We start from the raw sequence: 18,446 nt of genomic DNA, 5'->3' as shown, positions 1-18,446 counted from the left end.
AGGGCAAATTTCAGTGAGTTAAAAAGGGATCTTGCCCAGGTGAATTGGACTCAAAAATTGGCAGGCAAAACAGTAAGTGAACAATGGGAGGCCTTCAAGGAGGAGTTGGTTTGGGTACAGAGTAGACACATTCCTACAAGGAGGAAAGGAAGGGCATCCAAAGCTAGAGCTCCCTGGATGACTAAAGATATAGAGATTAAAATAAAACAGAAAAATGAGGCTTATGACAAATGTAACGTTCATAATACAGTAGAGAACCAGGCTGAGTACAGCAAGTACAGAGGAGATCTAAAAAAAATAAGAGGGGCAAAGAGAGAATGAGAATAGATTAGTGGCTAACATAAAAGGGGACCCAAAAGTCTTTTTATAAACATATAAATAGTAAAATTTAAAGCACAGAGTGAACAGAGTGGATTGCGAACAGAGTGGGAACTTGAGAATTTGATGAGCGGGGGACTCTTAAGTAGTGGGTGAATCGAAATTAAAAATTTAGTTTAAAATTTAGTATAGAACTTTAAAAGAAACTGCAAGTTAGGTAGCAGTTAACAGTTAATCAGCTGTAAGTGATTACCCTCTATTCAGAATTACTGGGAACTGGAAGCTGATTGAGCAGTTGTAACTGCTCATCTCAAAAAAGGTGTATAAAGTAGAAGGAAAAGCACAGAGCGAGCAGAGTGGATTGCGAACAGAGTGGGAACTGGAGAATTGGGTGAGAGGGGGAAGGACAAATGACCAGAGCGGCGGAGGCGGGAGCGGGGACCAGAGCGGCGGAGGCGGGAGCGGGGACCAGAGCGGCGGAGGCGGGAGCGGGGACCAGAGCGGCGGAGGCGGGAGCGGGGACCAGAGCGGCGGAGGCGGGAGCGGGGACCAGAGCGGCGGAGGCGGGAGCGGGGACCAGAGCGGCGGAGGCGGGAGCGGGGACCAGAGCGGCGGAGGCGGGAGCGGGGACCAGAGCGGCGGAGGCGGGAGCGGGGACCAGAGCGGCGGAGGCGGGAGCGGGGACCAGAGCGGCGGAGGCGGGAGCGGGGACCAGAGCGGCGGAGGCGGGAGCGGGGACCAGAGCGGCGGAGGCGGTTAATCATCAGGATCAAAAAAAATCAAGGAGTGATGACACAGGACAGCAGGTTGGTGATTGGCGGGAGACGGCCCGAGAGCGAGAGCGGGAGGCAATAAAGCGGTGGGAGACGGCCAGAGAGCGGAGCGAGAGCGGGAGGCAATAAAGCGGTGGGAGACGGCCAGAGAGCGGAGTGAGAGCGGGAGGCAATAAAGCGGTGGGAGACGGCCAGAGAGCGGAGCGAGAGCGGGAGGCAATAAAGCGGCGGGAGACGGCCAGAGAGCGGAGTGAGAGCGGGAGGCAATAAAGCGGCGGGAGACGGCCCGAGAGCGAGAGCGGGAGGCAATAAAGCGGCGGGAGACGGCCAGAGAGCGGAGCGAGAGCGGGAGGCAATAAAGCGGCGGGAGACGGCCAGAGAGCGGAGTGAGAGCGGGAGGCAATAAAGCGGCGGGAGACGGCCCGAGAGCGAGAGCGGGAGGCAATAAAGCGGCGGGAGACGGCCCGAGAGCGAGAGCGGGAGGCAATAAAGCGGCGGGAGACGGCCCGAGAGCGAGAGCGAGAGCGGGAGGCAATAAAGCGGCGGGAGACGGCCCGAGAGCGAGAGCGAGAGCGGGAGGCAATAAAGCGGCGGGAGACGGCCCGAGAGCGAGAGCGAGAGCGGGAGGCAATAAAGCGGCGGGTGACGGCCCGAGAGCGAGAGCGGGAGGCAATAAAGTGGTGGCTTTTTACACAGTTGGATTCAACTCACCACAGGCAGAAATTGAAAATGTGACGTCACAGGACAGCAGGTGAGTGATTATTACTGTTTTTTTCTCTCTCTAAGTTAGGGCTGGGGTTTAACTAAGAGCTTAAATCAATAACTTATACTAGATGAATTGATTAGTTAATAAAACTAAGAATAGCAAGAGATTAAAAACTCTAATAAAGTAAATAAATAAATTCTGGTTCAACAAGCAATGACATGGCAGGTGGTGTGTCGTAACTGCAGCATGTGGGAGTTTGTGGAGACCAGTGAGATCCCAAGCAATCACATCTGCAGTAAGCGTCTGCAGCTCGAGGAACTTCAGCTCAGACTTGTTGAACTGGAGTCCGAGCTGCAAACATTACAATGCATCTGGGAGGAGGAGTATCATCTGGACACTTTGATCCAGGAGGCAGTCACACCCCTTAGATTAGATTCGTTCAGTGGTCAGGGACAGAAGGGTGTGACTGCGAGTCAGGCAGGTATGGGGACCCAGGATCTAGTGATGGAGGAGCCTCAGCCTTGTCCAACAGGTACGAGATACTTGCTACCTGTATGGATGAGGGCAAAGACTGCGGGGAGGATGGGCAAACTGACCACGGCACTGTGTACAGGGGGGGCCATTCAAGTGGGGGGGGGGGGGCGTAAAAAGGAATATGGTAGTGGTAGGAGATAGTATAGTCAAGGGGATAGACACTGTTCTCTGCAACCGCGACCAAGAGTCCCGCAGGCGGTGTGCCTGCCTGGTGCCAGGGTTAAGGATTGGATTGGTAGCAAATGTAACCTCTTAGTTCAAGAAGGGAGAGAGAAATCAAGAAACTACAGGCCAGTTAGCCTGACATCAGTTGTCAGGAAAATGCTGGAATCCATTATTAAGGAAGTGCTAACAGGGCACTTAGATCATCATAATATGATTAGGCAAAGTCAGTGTGGTTTTATGAAAAAGGGAAATAGTGTTTGACAAATTTATTAAGAGTTCTTTTGAGGATGTAACTGGCAGGGTAGATAAAGGGGAACCAGTGGATGTAGTATATTTTGGATTTTCAAAAGGCATTCGATAAGGTGCCAAATAAAAGGTTGTTACGCAAGATAAGGGCTCCTGGGGTTGGGGGCAACATATCGGCATGGATGGAGGATTGGTTAAATGGACAGAAAATAGAGAGTAGGGATAAACTGGTCATTTTCAGGTTGGCAGGCTGTAACTAGTGGGGTCCCACAAGGATCAGTGCTTGGGCCTCAGCTATTTACAATCTATATTAATGACTTGGATGAAGGGACGGAGTGTAATGTATCCAAGTTTGCTGATGATACAAAGCTAGGTGGGAAAGTAAGCTGTGAGGAGAACACAGTGTCTGCAAACGGATATAGACAGGTTAAGTGAGTGGGCAAGAAGGTGGCAGATGGAGTATAATGTGGGGAAATGTGAGGTTATTCACTTTGGTAGGAAGAATAGAAAAGCAGAATATTTTTTAAAATGGTGAGAAACTATTAAATATGTTGGTATCCAGAGAGGCTTGGGTGTCCTGGTACAAGAAACACAAAAAGTTAGCATGCATGTACAGCAGGCAATTAGGAAAACAAATGGCATGTTGGCCTTTATTGCAAGCGATTGGAGTACAAGAGTAAGGAAGGCTGGTTCCTGGGATGAGGGGATTGTCCCATGAGAAGAGGTAGAGTAGAATGGGCCTATGGTCTCTGGAATTTAGAAGAATGAGAGGTAATCTCATTGAAATAAGATTCTGAGGGGGCTTGACAGGGTAGATGCTGAGAGGTTGTTTCCCCTCACTGGAGAGTCTAGAACTGGGTGTCATAGTCTCAAGATAAGGGGTTGGCCATTTAGGACCGAGATGAGGAAAAATTTCTTCACTCAGGGTTGTGAATCTTTGGAATTCTCTATCCCAGAGAGCTTTGGATGTTCAGTCGTTGAGTATATTCAACACTGAGATCGATGGATATTTGGATACTAAGGGAATCAAGGGATATGGGGATCGGGCAGGAAAGTGGAGTTGAGGTAAAAGATCACCCATGATCTTATTGAATGGTGGACCAGGCTCGAGAGACCGTACGGCCCACTCCTGCTCCTATTTCTTATGTTCAGTCAGCCACATTGGTGTTGGGGAAATTTGTAGAGACAATAATATGGGACAAAATTAATTGGCACTTGGAAAAGTATAGGCTAATAAATGAAAGTCAGCTCGGATTTGTTAGAGGAAAATAGTGTTTGACTAACTTGAAGGATATATCCTCTTTGATGAAGTAATGGAGAGGGTTGATGTTATATAGATGGACTTTCAAAAGGAATTTGATAAAAGTACCATATAATAGACATGTTAGCAAAATTAAAGCCCATGGGATTAAAAAGGGACCATGGTAGCGTGGAAAGATAATTGGCTAAGAGACAGAAAAGAGAGAGAGTAGTGGTGAACAGTTGTTTTTCAGACTGGAGGGAAGTATACAACGTTGTTCCCCAGGGGTCAGTATAGGGACCACTGCTTTTTTGATGTATATTAATGACCTGGACTTTGATATAGAGGATATAATTTCAAAGTTTGCAGATGACACAAAACTCTGAAATGTAGTAAACACTGAGGTTGGTAACATACTTCAGGAGGACATAGACAGACTGGTGAAATGTGCAGACACATGGCAGATGAAATTTAACACAGAAGAATGAGGAGAGGCAATATAAACAAATCTTTGAAGGTGGCAGGCCAAGTTGAGAAGGCTCTTTTAAAAAAAAAAAGCAAATGGGATCCTGGGCTCTTATTAATAGTGGCGTAGAGTACAAAAGCAAGGAAGTTGTGCTAAACTTTTATAAAACACTGGTTTAGGCTCAGCTGGAGTAGTGTGTTCAACTCTGGGCACCACATTTTAGGAAGGATGTCAAGGCATTAGAGAGGGTGCAAAGGAGATTTACTGGAATGATACCAGGGATGAGGGACTTCAGTTATGTGGAGAGGTTGGAGAAGCTGGGGTTGTTCTCCTTAGAACAGAGAAGGTTAAGAGGAGATTTGATAGAGGTGTTCAAAACCATGAACCATTTTGACAGAGTAAATAAGGAAACACTGTTTCCAGTGGCAGAAGGGTCGGTAACCAGAGGACAGATTGGCGAAAGAGCTAGATGAGACATGAGCAAACATTTTAAAAAAAAAACACAATGCGTTGTAATGATCTGTAATGCACTGTCTGAAAGGATGGTGGAAGTAGATTCAATAGTAACTTTCAAAAGGGAATTGGATAAATACTTGAAGGGAGAAAATTTAAAAAGGTCTATGGGGAAAGAGCAGGGGAATGGGACAAATTGGATAGCTCTTTCAAAGAGCCGGCACAGGCACGATGGGCTAAATGGCCTCCTTCTGTGCTGTACCTACTATGATACTAGATTTAACAAGTTTGATTTCTGGCTGGGTCAGGTCCCTGGTTGTTTTCTTACCTCAGCCTGAGGGAGGAATGATATCTGTGTGGAAGCTCCTCCCAGGTCCAGGATTCCTACAGTGTTTTGATTCGCACTGTACAAGTGGCCTGTAAATTATATTTAAATAGGTCAAATTCCTGTTTTAAATAGCTGCTAGAAATCTTCCTTATAAAAAACATACCTCACTTTCACACTAGATTAGAAGTACAGGCCATTCGGCTCAATAAACCCTGTCCATTTTTGATTGATCTTAGCCCAGTTTTCTCGCCCTAGCTTAAAAATTGTAGGCAAACTATGGGTTACGAAAAGTTTCTGGGCGATTTTACTTGTGCTGATTTATACACAATTTTCTTGTCTTCAGTCAATACGTGCTGAGTTTCTACCTGGCCAACACAATAAGGTGGCTGGGTCTGACCACGCTGGCCAAGCAGGTGCAGGACGTCCCGTCGAGCTGGACCGTTGCGTGCCCGCCCCCCCACCTGTCCCAGGTGGAGAAGTTCCTGAGGAAGAACCCCTTCGACCACAAGGCAGTCAGATAGTGGTGGATACAAAACATCCCGAGAGTCCTGCAAGGAAAGTAGAGGGTGGACTCAATCGGGCTCTTCCTCGACCAGACGGTCGATGCCATTTGGCAGAACGCCTCATCCCCAGAACTGACCAACAGGCAGCAGAATGTAGCCTGGATGTTGGTAAGGGCCCTCCCAATGTGGTCCTTCCAACACGCACGGAATCTCAGTGTCACCACGAGTTGCCCTCGAGGCTGCGGCGGAGAGGAGACCGTCATCCACCTCCTGGTGGGCTGCCCCATTGCGCAGAGGGTGTGGAGAGAGATGCGTTCGTATCTGTCCTGGTTCATCCCCAACAGTTTGGTAACACAGGGCGCTGTGCTCTACAGACTGTTCCCTGGGACACACACCGAGGCAGACATCACCCGCGGCTGGAAGACCATCAACTTGGTGATGGTCCACCCAAAACCTGCTGGTCTTCCAGGTGAAGGAGCTGTCCACGACGGAGTGTTGCCAGCTGGCACACTCCAAGGTCCAGAAGTACGTGCTGCAGGATGCACTGAAGTGAGGTATGACCTACACAAAGGCTCAATGGGGAAAGGCCACCCCACCTTGTATTGTACACCATGAATCATAAGAAATATAATGTATTTGAATTGTAATATTGAGACTGCATTGTGTACGATCTGTAATGCATTGGTTTTAATTGTACTGGTTTGAAATTGTGATATTTACATTGAACTGTATTTTTAAATTCTATGAAATAAAGTACATTTTGAAATTTTAAAAAAAGTCTTGATCATGGAGGTCTTGGAGGACAGCATGCAGGAGAGCATGGATCAGCCACTGACTTTGGACGAGCTGACAAAGGCTGTCCGGTCCTTCAAGAAGAGTAGAACTCCCGGAAGCGATGGCTTACCGGTTGAGTTGTACTCAGCTCTGTGGGACTGGATAGGCCGGATCTGCTGGAAGTGTACGGGGGTATGCTTCTGGCAGGCACCATGTCAGAGTCCATGAGGAAAGGCATCATCACCCTCATCTACAAGCAGAAGGGGGAAGAGGGAATAAATCAAAAATTGGCAACCATTTCCTTGCTAAATATCGACTACAAGATTCTGTCAAAGATCATCAGCAACAGGGTCAAGTCTGCTCCATCCCGATCAGACCTGTGCTGTACCCGGCAGGAAGATATCAGATAGCTTTGCGCTGCACAGGGATATGATCACCGACATGCAGGACAGGAGGGTGAACACCTGCCTCATCAGCTTGGACTAGGAGAAGGCGTTCGACAGAAACCCTACATGTACATGGATGTGCTCTCCAAAATGGGGTTTGGGGAGGGAATCTGCGGTTGGATCTGACTGCTCTATGCAGACATCTGTAGCGCAGTCCTAATCAATGGGTGGGAGTCAGAGAGCTTTCCGATCAGATCTGGAGTCATGCAGGGCTGTCCCCTGTGGTCTTGTATCGAGCCATTTGCCGTGTCCACCTGGAAGGATGCAGCTATCGGGGGGTGGGGGGTGACTATCTCAAGCAGCGAAGGCTCTCAGGTTAAGGCCTCCCTATACATGAATGACCTCCCCGTCTTTTGCTCCGATCAGCCCACAGACTAATGGACACCTGTGACCAGTTCGGGCTGGTCTCGGGGACCAGAGTGAACCGCAGTAAAAGTGAGGCCATGTTCTTTGGCAGGTGGGAGACCCGATCCTTTGTCTCCTTCACCGTCAGGTCCGCCTACCTGAAGGAGCTGGGGGTTCGGGGGACCCCTAGCCTGCACCAAGAACTGGGAGGAGCGGGGTTGCCGAGGCCAAACAGAGGCTTGGTATGTGGTGGAGGGCCGGGAAAGAAAGAGAGACTGAAGGAGCTGTCATCTCTAATGCCGGCAGGAACCTAGTGATAAGGTGTGAGGTGCTGCTCTACGTGGCCAAGGACTGGTCCATTCCCCGCCGCCACAGTCACCCGAGCTATCTTCCACTTTCTCTGGAGGTCCAAGGTAGAAGGCATCCGCAGGGACACCACGTAAAAGCCCCCAGACAAAAAGGGAGGGAAGGCGTCCCCAATGCCACCCTGATCCTGATGGCCATCTTAGGACGTGTGTAGAGCCCCAGTACACAAACACTAAGTGTCACTACGTACTGAGTTTCTACCTGTCCATCACGCTGACACAGGACTTCCCATCCAGCTGGACCGTACCCCACCAGCTGTCCCAGGTGAAGAAACTCCTCAGGAGGAAACCCTTCGACTACAAGGCTGTCAGTCAGTGGTCGACACTGTTCTGGGGTTCTTGCAGGGAAAGAAGAGCATGGATCCGATCGGGCGGTTCCCCGACCAGACGGTCAATGTCATTTGGCAGAACGTCTCATCGCCAGAACGGACCAACAGACACCAGGATGTAACCTGGATGGTGGTGAGAAGGGCCCTCCCAGTGCGGTCCTTCCAACACACACGGAATCTCAGCGTCACCGCGAGCTGCCCTCGAGGCTGCGGTGGGGGACAAGACCGTCGTCCACCTCCTGGTGGGCCGCCCCTTTGCGCAGAAGGTGTGGAGAGAGATGCATTGGTATCTGTCCTGGTTCATCCCCAATAGCTCGGTAACACAGGAGGCTGTGCTCTATGGGCTGTTCCCCGGGACACACACCGAGACAGATATCAACTGCTGCTCGAAGACCATCAACTTGGTGAAAGGCGCCCATTGGTCCGCCCGAAATCTGCTGGTCTTCCATCTGAAGGAGCTGTCCATGACTGAGTGTTGCCGGCTGATGTACTTCTGGACCTTGGAGTGTATGCTGCGGGACGCACTGAAGTGAGGTGCGGCCCACGCAAAGGCCACCCCACCTTGTATTGTACAGAATGTATTAGCAGATATGTACTGTGTTTTGAATTATAATGACGGGATCAGAGTGTGTACGATCTGTATTGTATTGTCTTGAATTGAAATTGTGTATTTACATTGAACTATGTGTATCCTTAATTTTATGAAATAAAGTATATTCTGAAATTTAAAAAATTCTATAGAAAGCCCCTCCCACACAGTAGTCAAGCTCTGAATTACAGTTAGGAACCAGGTAATCACTTAAAAATCAAAGGGAGTCTTGGCCTGTGGAGCCCTGTGTCTAAGAAGTTCTTCCAAATTTCTCTTTGTTATTCCTAACTTTGTAATTTTTAAACATGCATGCATTGATATTTAAACCTTCATCACAGACTGAAAAGGGGCTCTGTTATTCTGGACCTAGCACATAATTAAGCGTGAATAAGTAATGTGTTTCTTATTCATCTGTAACTGATCAGGTTTATATCCCAACAGATTTTTTAATAAGAGGGGGTTAAGCCTTTCACAGTAGCATGGTGCTGCTTTGTTTGTAATTGGGTATTGAACTTGAAATATGTCCACTACAAATAGTTATGGTTACCAATAACAACAGAATTGACTGCATGGAAGTGGAAGAAATTCACTGGTCCTACTTTTTAGGTCTTCATACATGAAGGAGACCAAATTTACACTTGCACTGACTTTATCATATCAGCAACTGTAGGAAAATACACTCTATACTGATAACACCTAAATCTATTACACAGCGAAAACAATGTGTGGGACAAAGAACGCCACAAACCCCAAGAACAAACAGAGCAGTCAAACAATCATCTGAACCTGTAATCCAGTGGTTTTCTTTGTATTGGATTGAGTTTTTTGAACCTCCTCTTCCTTTCCGTTACTACCTTGGCATTACTGTTGGGCACCAATGGAAAATCAGGCAGATCATCAGAATATTGGGTTATGTTGGATGACGGACGAGTTAAGGCAATTCAAACCTTCCATGCATTTTGTTCTACTGGATTACATTTTGATGTGCAGTCAATAACGTAATACTGGATTTGATATTAAATATGCATTGTATGGCTCCCAAAGCTGGGAGATTTATGGGAGTTCTGGCAGAACCCAAAGAAACATCAAGTTTTGCATTTTTGTTCTGATTAAATTATGAAACATTACTTGTGCACGGGTCCATTTAACCGACAACATAAACTGCCGTAAATTGTGAACCTTAGGATGCTGACGGAGTTGGTGAAGCCATGATAAAAAACACCAAAACATTTTCTAGCCATGTAAGAAGTTCCAAACTATTACTATTCTTCCAACATTAAAATGGAAATGGTGGTAGGGAGCAGGAAGATGGCCAAAAAAAAAAAAAATCACACATACCAGTCAAGAAGTTTATTGTGATCCAGGCTAAAATTCCTGCAGAAATAAAAACACTACAATCAGCACAAACATCTAAAACTTTATAAGGATTTTTAAAAAAAAATAAGGAGTAGATGAGGCAGCTCTTCAGCCCTCCCAACTTAATCTTTTGTTTAGGTTCTCTTTCAGGACTCACCAGATCACTGCACTTCCCTCTTCTCCCAGCATTAACCTAATGAATCAAGAATTGGTCCACTAATTTTTTGAGTACTTCAACCAGGTGTAAAATATTTAATGTACTCATTAAGTTAATAGTTTCTTTATCTTATAATCGTGCCCTTTGGTTCTTTCTACACGCACCCCATTGATTTTTCTGGATCATATTTCTCTCCTTAATACAAACACATATTTCAATAAAAAAGTTAATTGGCAAAAAAAGCTGGGGGGGGGGGGAAAGACGAGGAGAATTTTTTCTTAATGCAGCGAGTGGTTATGTGGAATAACCTGCCTGAAATGGGTGGTGGAAGCCGATTCGATTGTAACTTTCAAAAAAAGGAAATGGATATGTACTTGAAAAGGAAAAAATTTGCAGGGCTACAGGGAAAGAGCAGGGGGAGTGGGACTAATTGGTAGCTCTTTCAAAGAGCCAGCACAGACATGATGGGTTGAATGGCCTCCTTCTCTGCTGTATGATTTTATAAAAACACATGCAGCTCGCTCATAGTCAACTCACTGATCCAAAGTTTGAAACCACTTTATTTTGTTGAATCTGTTCCAAACCAATCTGTTCATAAAAAGGTAAGCAAAAGCATTTCTGGAACTGAAGTGGTTTCATGGTCAATCCACTGGAACCAAAGGCCAAGGTCATAACAACTTTTACATTAGGCCAACAAATCTGGGTTTACCAAGTACTATACCACTTTGTATAGTACAAACTGAAACCTGAAATTATGGAGACAAGTGGAGTGAATACTACTGAATTTGGCTCAGGGATGCAAATCAAAATTTGACAAAACTACCCAATTACTTAATGTTCCTTTGTCTGAACGAACATACCTTTTAAAAGAGCTTTTTAAGTGATCACTACAATAAACCTGTGTTACAAAAATCAGATGAAACAAGAAACGCCCAATTACCCCAAATCCTTGAATACAAACATATTTTGCATTTTAGTGAACACTTTTCAAATTATTTAATCTTCTTGGGGGTTCAAAAGAAAACACAGGCGCAACATCAGAGAAGAAAAAAAACTCAAAGGTGGCTCTCCAATCCTCCAAAGGTAATCGAATGAAAATTCCAGGCTATCAATTTACCATTACAACAACTTACATTTATATAGCGCCTTTAATGTAGCAAAATATTCCAAGGCGCTTCACAAGAGCGTAATCAGGCAAAGATTGACACTGAGCTAAAGGAGACATTAGGACAGGTGCCCAAAAATCATGGTCAAAGAGGTAGGTTTTAAGGAGAGATGGCGAGGTTTAGGGAGGGAATTTCAGAGCTGAGGGCCTAGATGGCAGAAGGCACGGCCGCCAATGGTGGGGCGAAGGAAGTGGGGGATGCACTAGAGGCCAGAGTTGGAGGAACGCAGAGTTCTCGGAGGGTTGGAGGAGATTACAGAGATGGGAGGGGCGAGGCCATGGAAGGATTTGAACAAGAGGATGAGAATTTTAAAATTGAGACGTTGCCGGACTGGGAGCCAATGTAGGTCAGCGGGCACAGGGATGATGGTGAATGCTTAAGTTTATGGAGGGCGGAGGATAGGAGGCGAGCCAGGACACCATTTGTATTGGCTAGTCTGGAGATAAGTAAAGCATGGATTAGGGTTTCAGTAGCAGATGGGCTGAGGCAGGGGCGGAGATGGGCGATATTACGGAGTTGAAAGGCAGCGGTCTTTGTGATGGAGAAGATATGGGGTTGAAAGTTCAGCTCAGGGTCAAATAGAATACAAGGTTGTGAACAGTCTGGTTCAGCCAGAGAAGTAGGCAGAGATGGAGGTGGAATCAGTGGCTTGGGAACAGAGTTTGTGGCAGGGCCGAAGACAATGGCTTCAGTCTTCCCAATGTTTAATAGGAGGAAATTTCAGCTCATCCAGGACTGGATGTCAGACAAGCAGCCCGACAACACCAGAGGTAGTGGAGGGGGTTGAGAGAAGTGGTAGAGCAGGGTGGGAAACCAGACGTTGTGTTTTCAGATGATCACCATACATTAGTCAACTTTGATTCCTTTTGTTACTTTATTTTTCTCCTCCAGTTTTCCTTTCATTTTCTCCCCTCACCAATCCTCTTTTGAAGCTAGCAACACATGCTGGAGTAAGATTTTACAGTTAGTAGCTTCTTCCTGCTCACCCAAATGGCCAGTTTTCATGTACGAGTCTGAGCAGCAAGTATGCGGGAGGGCTATTGACCACAGGAGTCATCATAGCCAAGTCCAGTGCAATCCACCATCCAACACACAAGTACCTCTTACAGGGATCTTTGGATAGCAATCAGGGTCAAGAACCATGCATATTTGCCCACTAAGGAAGATAGGTTTCCTGTGTTTGTTGAGGCAGCAAACGCTATGTAACATACATTCCCAAGTAACAATGTCTAAATCAACATTGTGACTTGAATTATCTTAACTCAACATAAGTAATGTAGCCTTCAAGTGATGGTTAATTGTTAATCAAATTAATACAGGGTCATAGAAGCAGAGGAATTAGATGGTCCCTTTCAATCCCAAATGATGTAGCAGGAAATGGCCAATTCTCCAGCCTGATCCGCAGTATACACAACATAATTTTCAGCAGGAGTGGAAAAGAAAAAGCACGTTACGGATTTGGTACCAACCTTCGTAAGTTCCATTCATTATACTAACAGAGTCATCTGGTACTAGAAAAGGGGAATCTTCAAATAGTTCCTGGACCTAGATTGAAAATGCACACATCAGTACAATTACAGATTTATTTTACACTGTACGCATTTTGATCCTTCCATCTCTTTTCACCTCTCTCAATTCTCGTTTCTTCTGCTTCCTTCCCCCCCCACCACCCCCCGAAAGAAGTGTCTCTCCCCCACCTCTAATTCTGTTCCCTTCTCTCCTGAAAGTGGCCCCTCCTAGTGAGATACAGTTCAGAGTGCCAACTGCCCTTCAGTACCCCACCCAAGCAAGTTCATTTTTAAAAATTCATTCTTGGGATGTGGGTCTTGCTGGCAAGGTCAGCATTTATTGCCCATTGCTAGTTGCCCCGAGAAGGTGGTGGTGGTGGGCCAACTTCAACGGTTAGCAGTCTGATTCAACTGAGTGGCTTGCTAGTGCATTTTAAAGGGCAGTTAAGAGTCAGAGTTACATATAGGCCAGACTGGGTAAGGACAGCAGATTTATTTCCCTAAAGGACATTAGCGAACCAGTTGGGTATTTGCGACAGTTTCATGGTCACTTAAAAAAAACCAATTTAATTCTCAAACTGCCATGGTGGGATTTGAACTTGTTAGTCCAGGCCTCTGGATTACCAGCCCAGTAACATAAATCACTAAACTACCGTACCCACTAGTTTAGACAGTGAATATCAACAAGCTATTTCACCACGGGGAGGATCATTACAGAGCCTCATCCCATTCTCACACACACTGCACTTTTCAGCTGAGTCATTTGATAGCAATCCAGAGTGGGAGACCTGGCTGATTTCTCCCACCTGGCCTACCATTGTCTGATTTAAAATCAGCTAATTCAGCATAGAGCAAGGATGAAAGTATGGATCTCTCTTGTCTGTATCTAGTTAGCGCATTGATTTCTGCTGCTTTAGTCGAAAAGAGAGATCAATCCGAGTTGTCGACTTCTCCACAGCCATAATCAATACTTTCCCCTCATAAGATGACAGTTCGAGTCATCATGCCAGTTCCCAGTCTTCAAAGTGTTACAAAGCTTGGATGGTAATGGTGCAAAACTTGTAAACAGGGCCACAATCACTAACTGGGAAAGTCAAATTCCATTTTTATGAAATGGGATTCCACTGCCATTTTGGGGATCACATTCTGGGGTTTTTTCTTCTCTCATCTTTGTCTTTCCCTTCCTCCCTCCCTCCCTCCACGACCCCCCCCACCAAAAATCAAAACAGTGCCTTGCCTATAAAATTTTTTAATACCAAGACACCAGAGTGGCCCAGCATAACAAATTTGGCTATTTTGGTGTAAATGCAAGTAAACACTGCTGAGTTACTACTACGATACTGGTATATTACAAGGTCACACCTCTGATAGCAAAGCTTGTGCTTTCTGCTCGGGAAGCAGTCGCAGTCCTGCCGTGGCTTTTAATACCACAGGGGTAGTTTTCCAGTGAGTTGAAGGTATTGTCTGCTTTGCCACGTCCAGTAGTTCGCGCACAGTCTCCGCACCCTAAAATACAAAAACACAGTACTTTGAAACAGGCTTACCCCTGTCTGACTGTCCTGCACAATTCACCGAGTGTACCACAGCAGATTTATGGGACACAAATGGATTCAAACCGTAGCATAATAAACAAAGCCTCATGTCAACACTTCGTTGCTAATGAAGATAGGCACTGTTTGTCTTTGCACAATGCCTTTTTTTATTTCAATGTTGTTTGTAATTCATTAAAATACAGTCACTCTTCAACAAGATGATGACGGAGACACCACAAGAGTCACTAATGCTCAAGCTTGGCCTACATATTTGGTCACTGTAAACCAATGGCTGGGATCAAAAACTCAAATTTCATTTCTAATCACACACTATATTGGGGATTGGATTCCACAGTACCTCTCTCTCCCACCGAGGAAAGAACATAGGAATTGCTATATGAAAAAAGACCAAGGTTCATCCAGTTCAGCTTCTACCATCCTGGTGGTCACGTAATGCAATAATGGAGTTGTTGACTAATCATGGCAATCACTAGACTACAACAGACCCAGACTTTAGGTGTGGAAAACCCCCAGTGGTGGAGAGCTTTGGGAACCATAGGTCCAAAGTCACCTGCTCCACTTACCCTATGGTCAAAAGAAAAAAGGAAAAAAGAGCTCTCCTCCTCCATCTCTACTAAGAAAAGAAATAGGAAGAAGAATAAAGGGAAAGGGAACAAACCAACTTGCACACGTGCACTGATGTCACCTGGAACTGGTCAGCTTGTGCGCAGCAGCTCAAATGCACAGAGTTAATCTTCACCCACGGTTATTAGAACAATTATTAAAAAGATCTGACTCACCAGTTTGTTAGGCAATTCAAATTTTCCAGATCTGCGTAACCATCAATCAGAAGAGTAACATTTGAGGGACAGCTGCCTCTGACTGCACTTATTTATTATACTACAGAACATGCAAACTTGTGCAAGGCTATGATTTGCAAGCCAACTAAATAATTCAATTCATCCATAAAGAAATGCTGTACTCACCTGCTCAGGGTCATCTACATAAGCAGACAGACCAGGTTTTACTGACTCAAAGATTTCACTGTCCAATTGAGGGGGTTCTGCAGTTTCAAAAAAATATCTGTTACTCATCTGTCTAGAGTACAGTGAATTTGGTGGAAAGCACTTGTCTCAGATTTGATACCCAATAAGAAGGAAGACTTAAATTTACACAGTACCTTATTACATCACTCAAATGCTTTCATATACAATGAATGACTTTGAAATGCAGCGACTCATGTAGGGAAACACAAGAACCATTTTGCGCAAAGCAAGATTCCAACAACAATGAGATGAATGACCAATTAATCTATTATTGGTAATGTCCTGTGAGGGATGAACACTGGCCAGGATACCCAGAAAACTTCCTTCTCTTCTTTGAATAGAGCCACGAGAATCTAACCTTGATTTTTCATCTCCCTATACCATTCACTTTCCACAACTGAAAGATTTGGAAGGTGGGGCGGGGGGGGGGGGGGGGGGGGGGGGAAGGATATGAGAGGGAGATGCAACCTGCCTTCAGATTTGTTTCCTATTGGCGCTCTGTGACCAGCCACTGGGACGTACACAAATCTAGCCCAATTTAAACCATATCTTTCCTCCTTGGAACAGAGACTGTTGCGAGGAGATTTGATAGAGGTATTCAAAATTATGAAGGGTCTAGTCAGAGTAGATAGAGAGAAACTGTTCCCATTGGCAGAAATGTCAAGAACAAGAGGGCACAGATTTAAAGGTGATTGGCAAAAGAACCGAAGATGACAAAAAAAAAGTTTTTTCTCATAAGCACAGTGAGTGATTAGGATCTGGAATGCACTGCCAGAGGGGGGTGGTGGAGGCAGATTCAATCATGGCCTTCAAAAAGGAAACTACTTGAAAGGAAAGAATTTGCAGGGCTACAGGGATAGGGCAGGGGAGTGGGACTAGCTTGATTGCTCTTGCATAGAGCCGGCATGGACTCGATGGGCTGAATGGTCTCCTTCCATGCTGTAACCTTTCTATGATTCTACTCTGTACTTTCCCTTGATGTGTCAAGAGCTATGAGCACAAACCCACTGATCTGGTATACCAAATTGCTGTATTGGTCGCCTCGCTGGTGACAAATCTTAGGAAGGACATTAATGCATATATTTAGTTCTCAGTGCTTGTGAGAATAAGGATAATAATAGTAAAAGAAATTGAAGGCTGGGTCATCGTCTATTTCAATATGCAAGGATAGGTGAGCAACCTTCACTGCAACAGAACATAAGAAGATTGAATATAGGACCATTGAGGGATTGGGGTTTAAACGTGACAGGAAAGAAAGAGCCAATTCCACTTAACCCACAGAGGTAAGTGTACGCATATTAATTCATTGCAATTAGAAATCTCAAAAGCAGAAAAATACAAGCTAAAAAAAACCTGCTTCATAACAAAATGATTATATTAGGATCAACTGGTCTCAGAATTGCTCATCACTTTGATCATGGTGACTTATCCAGGCGAGTTTTGTCAGTTCAGTACATGAACTACCTCAAAGTGAGCCCTTCTATTTCTTGAAGGGGGAAAAGACAAGGGAATGGAACCCACACAGTAAACATTAAGGCACTTTAACATTACTAGAATGCAGCCAATGACAAACAGTTGGTTCGCCCACCATCAGCTGCACTTGGAAATACAGTGCCCTCATTTACTTTTTCTGCCAATTTGTTTTGTGTATCTTGAGAGCTGCCACTTCTGGCCCACTAAATACATGGAGCGGATTCAGCAGGTCTAATGTCAATAGTATCAAAGCAAGCCAAAGAAAACACTTGGATTGAAATGCTGCACATCCTAGATATCGGATTCCCATATGCTGAATCGGCACGTTACGGAGAGTGGCACTAGGTGGAAAAATAAAATTTGGGGAGTGGGGGGGGGGGGGGGGGGGGGAGAAAAAGGAAAGAGTTGCATGGGAGGCCAGCATAATGCTGGTCTCTCAAAAGTGGAACAGCAACCATAAAAGTGCCTCAACTCAATGAGCTTCCATCGACAGCTAGAGTGGCAATGCAGACAAGACTGCTTCACTGCAAGTTAAATTTACCACTTAGAGGAAGAACTAGGGAGGTGTAAAAAAAAGTCGGTTTTAAGATATTACTGATCTTCTCTTATGTTAAATTGCCAGGTTAAGGTGGGCACAGAAGGTTACAAATACTGTACCACAACCTGCCATACCATTACTAAATATAAAACCTGGGACATTTAGTAACAATTTGTTTATCACTATCAGGAATTTGCCTGCAACAGCATGAGAGATAAATAGATTCAACTGTGCCAAATACAAAATTATGGAAGACTTCAAATCAAAATAAACCACTAGGCTCATTGCATAAAGAAATGCAAATAGGTTGTACTCACCGGGAGACTTCTGAATGAAAGTGTAGATGTGTATGCGCGTCCCAGTGCTTCCAGCATCGAACATGATTCCGTAAAACACGTTGGATATATTTACAGAGGTTAACCTTGAAGGCAAGATATCTTGATTTCCAATTCCATACTGTGGGCTGTAAACATCTACTTCTGATGATGTAATGCAAGCCAGGGAGACAAGGAACACCAGAACCAAGAAGCCCTTCAAAGATTCCATAATTTTTTTTTAAAAATGGAGGAGGAAATGTTGATGGAGGTAGAAGTCACTTCTGGAATTTAATCTGATGTTACGAATCTGAAACAACAAGTTTTAAAACATAGTTTCTCTTGTTTTCCGTCCTTTACAAAGATGGGATGCCCCTTTTGCTCCCCATCCAAAAGGTGGCATTAAAGCCAAGGGATTTTTGGCCCAAGTTTATCTGTTGATGGCCCTTATGGGAGTCACTACTTTTCTACCCCCTCCACCACCCAAAGTTTGCATAAATGCTCAGCAGGAGGGGAGTTGGACCAATTATTCACAGCTCTCAAGCGTAGTTCTCCAAAAATTACATTTTAACAGAGGTGAATGTTGAATTGCAAATGTACTTAATTAGTGAGTATAGTAAGCATATTCATTAATCTAGCAGGGTTTAGAATTCTGCATAGCTGTACTTAAGTAGTAGAGAGAGACAGACGGAGAGAGATACGTAGTTTCAACTATACATAATTCCTATATTCTTTCAAAAAAATCATGACAAGGTTTCCACCTTAAAAAAAAAAGC

At 45.0% G+C, this 18,446-nt stretch overlaps 1 protein-coding gene and 1 long non-coding RNA gene across 2 annotated transcripts in view; one reads left to right on the top strand and one right to left on the bottom strand.

The window, feature by feature from the left end:
- The window catches only part of entpd5a (ectonucleoside triphosphate diphosphohydrolase 5a), a 44,150-nt gene that overhangs the window by 12,161 nt on the left and 13,543 nt on the right, over nt 1-18,446 (bottom strand). The window contains exons 2-7 of the mRNA XM_067992012.1: nt 17,674-17,980; nt 15,286-15,362; nt 14,130-14,273; nt 12,729-12,804; nt 9,919-9,954; nt 5,230-5,318 (exon numbers count right to left, since the gene is read on the bottom strand). Of these exons, the coding sequence (XP_067848113.1) occupies nt 5,230-5,318; nt 9,919-9,954; nt 12,729-12,804; nt 14,130-14,273; nt 15,286-15,362; nt 17,674-17,902 (651 nt within the window). The 5' untranslated portion in view covers nt 17,903-17,980. The remainder of the gene's footprint in view (nt 1-5,229; nt 5,319-9,918; nt 9,955-12,728; nt 12,805-14,129; nt 14,274-15,285; nt 15,363-17,673; nt 17,981-18,446) is intronic.
- LOC137326692 (uncharacterized) lies at nt 1,078-6,509 on the top strand. The gene is made up of 2 exons (XR_010964257.1): nt 1,078-1,842; nt 5,573-6,509. It is a non-coding gene; the product is annotated as an uncharacterized lncRNA (long non-coding RNA).

This window comes from Heptranchias perlo, chromosome 10 (assembly GCF_035084215.1).
Source record: "Heptranchias perlo isolate sHepPer1 chromosome 10, sHepPer1.hap1, whole genome shotgun sequence".
Taxonomy (NCBI): Eukaryota; Metazoa; Chordata; class Chondrichthyes; order Hexanchiformes; family Hexanchidae; genus Heptranchias; species Heptranchias perlo.
Note: the sequence above shows the minus strand (reverse complement) of the source record. Positions and strands in the feature narration are given on the sequence as shown.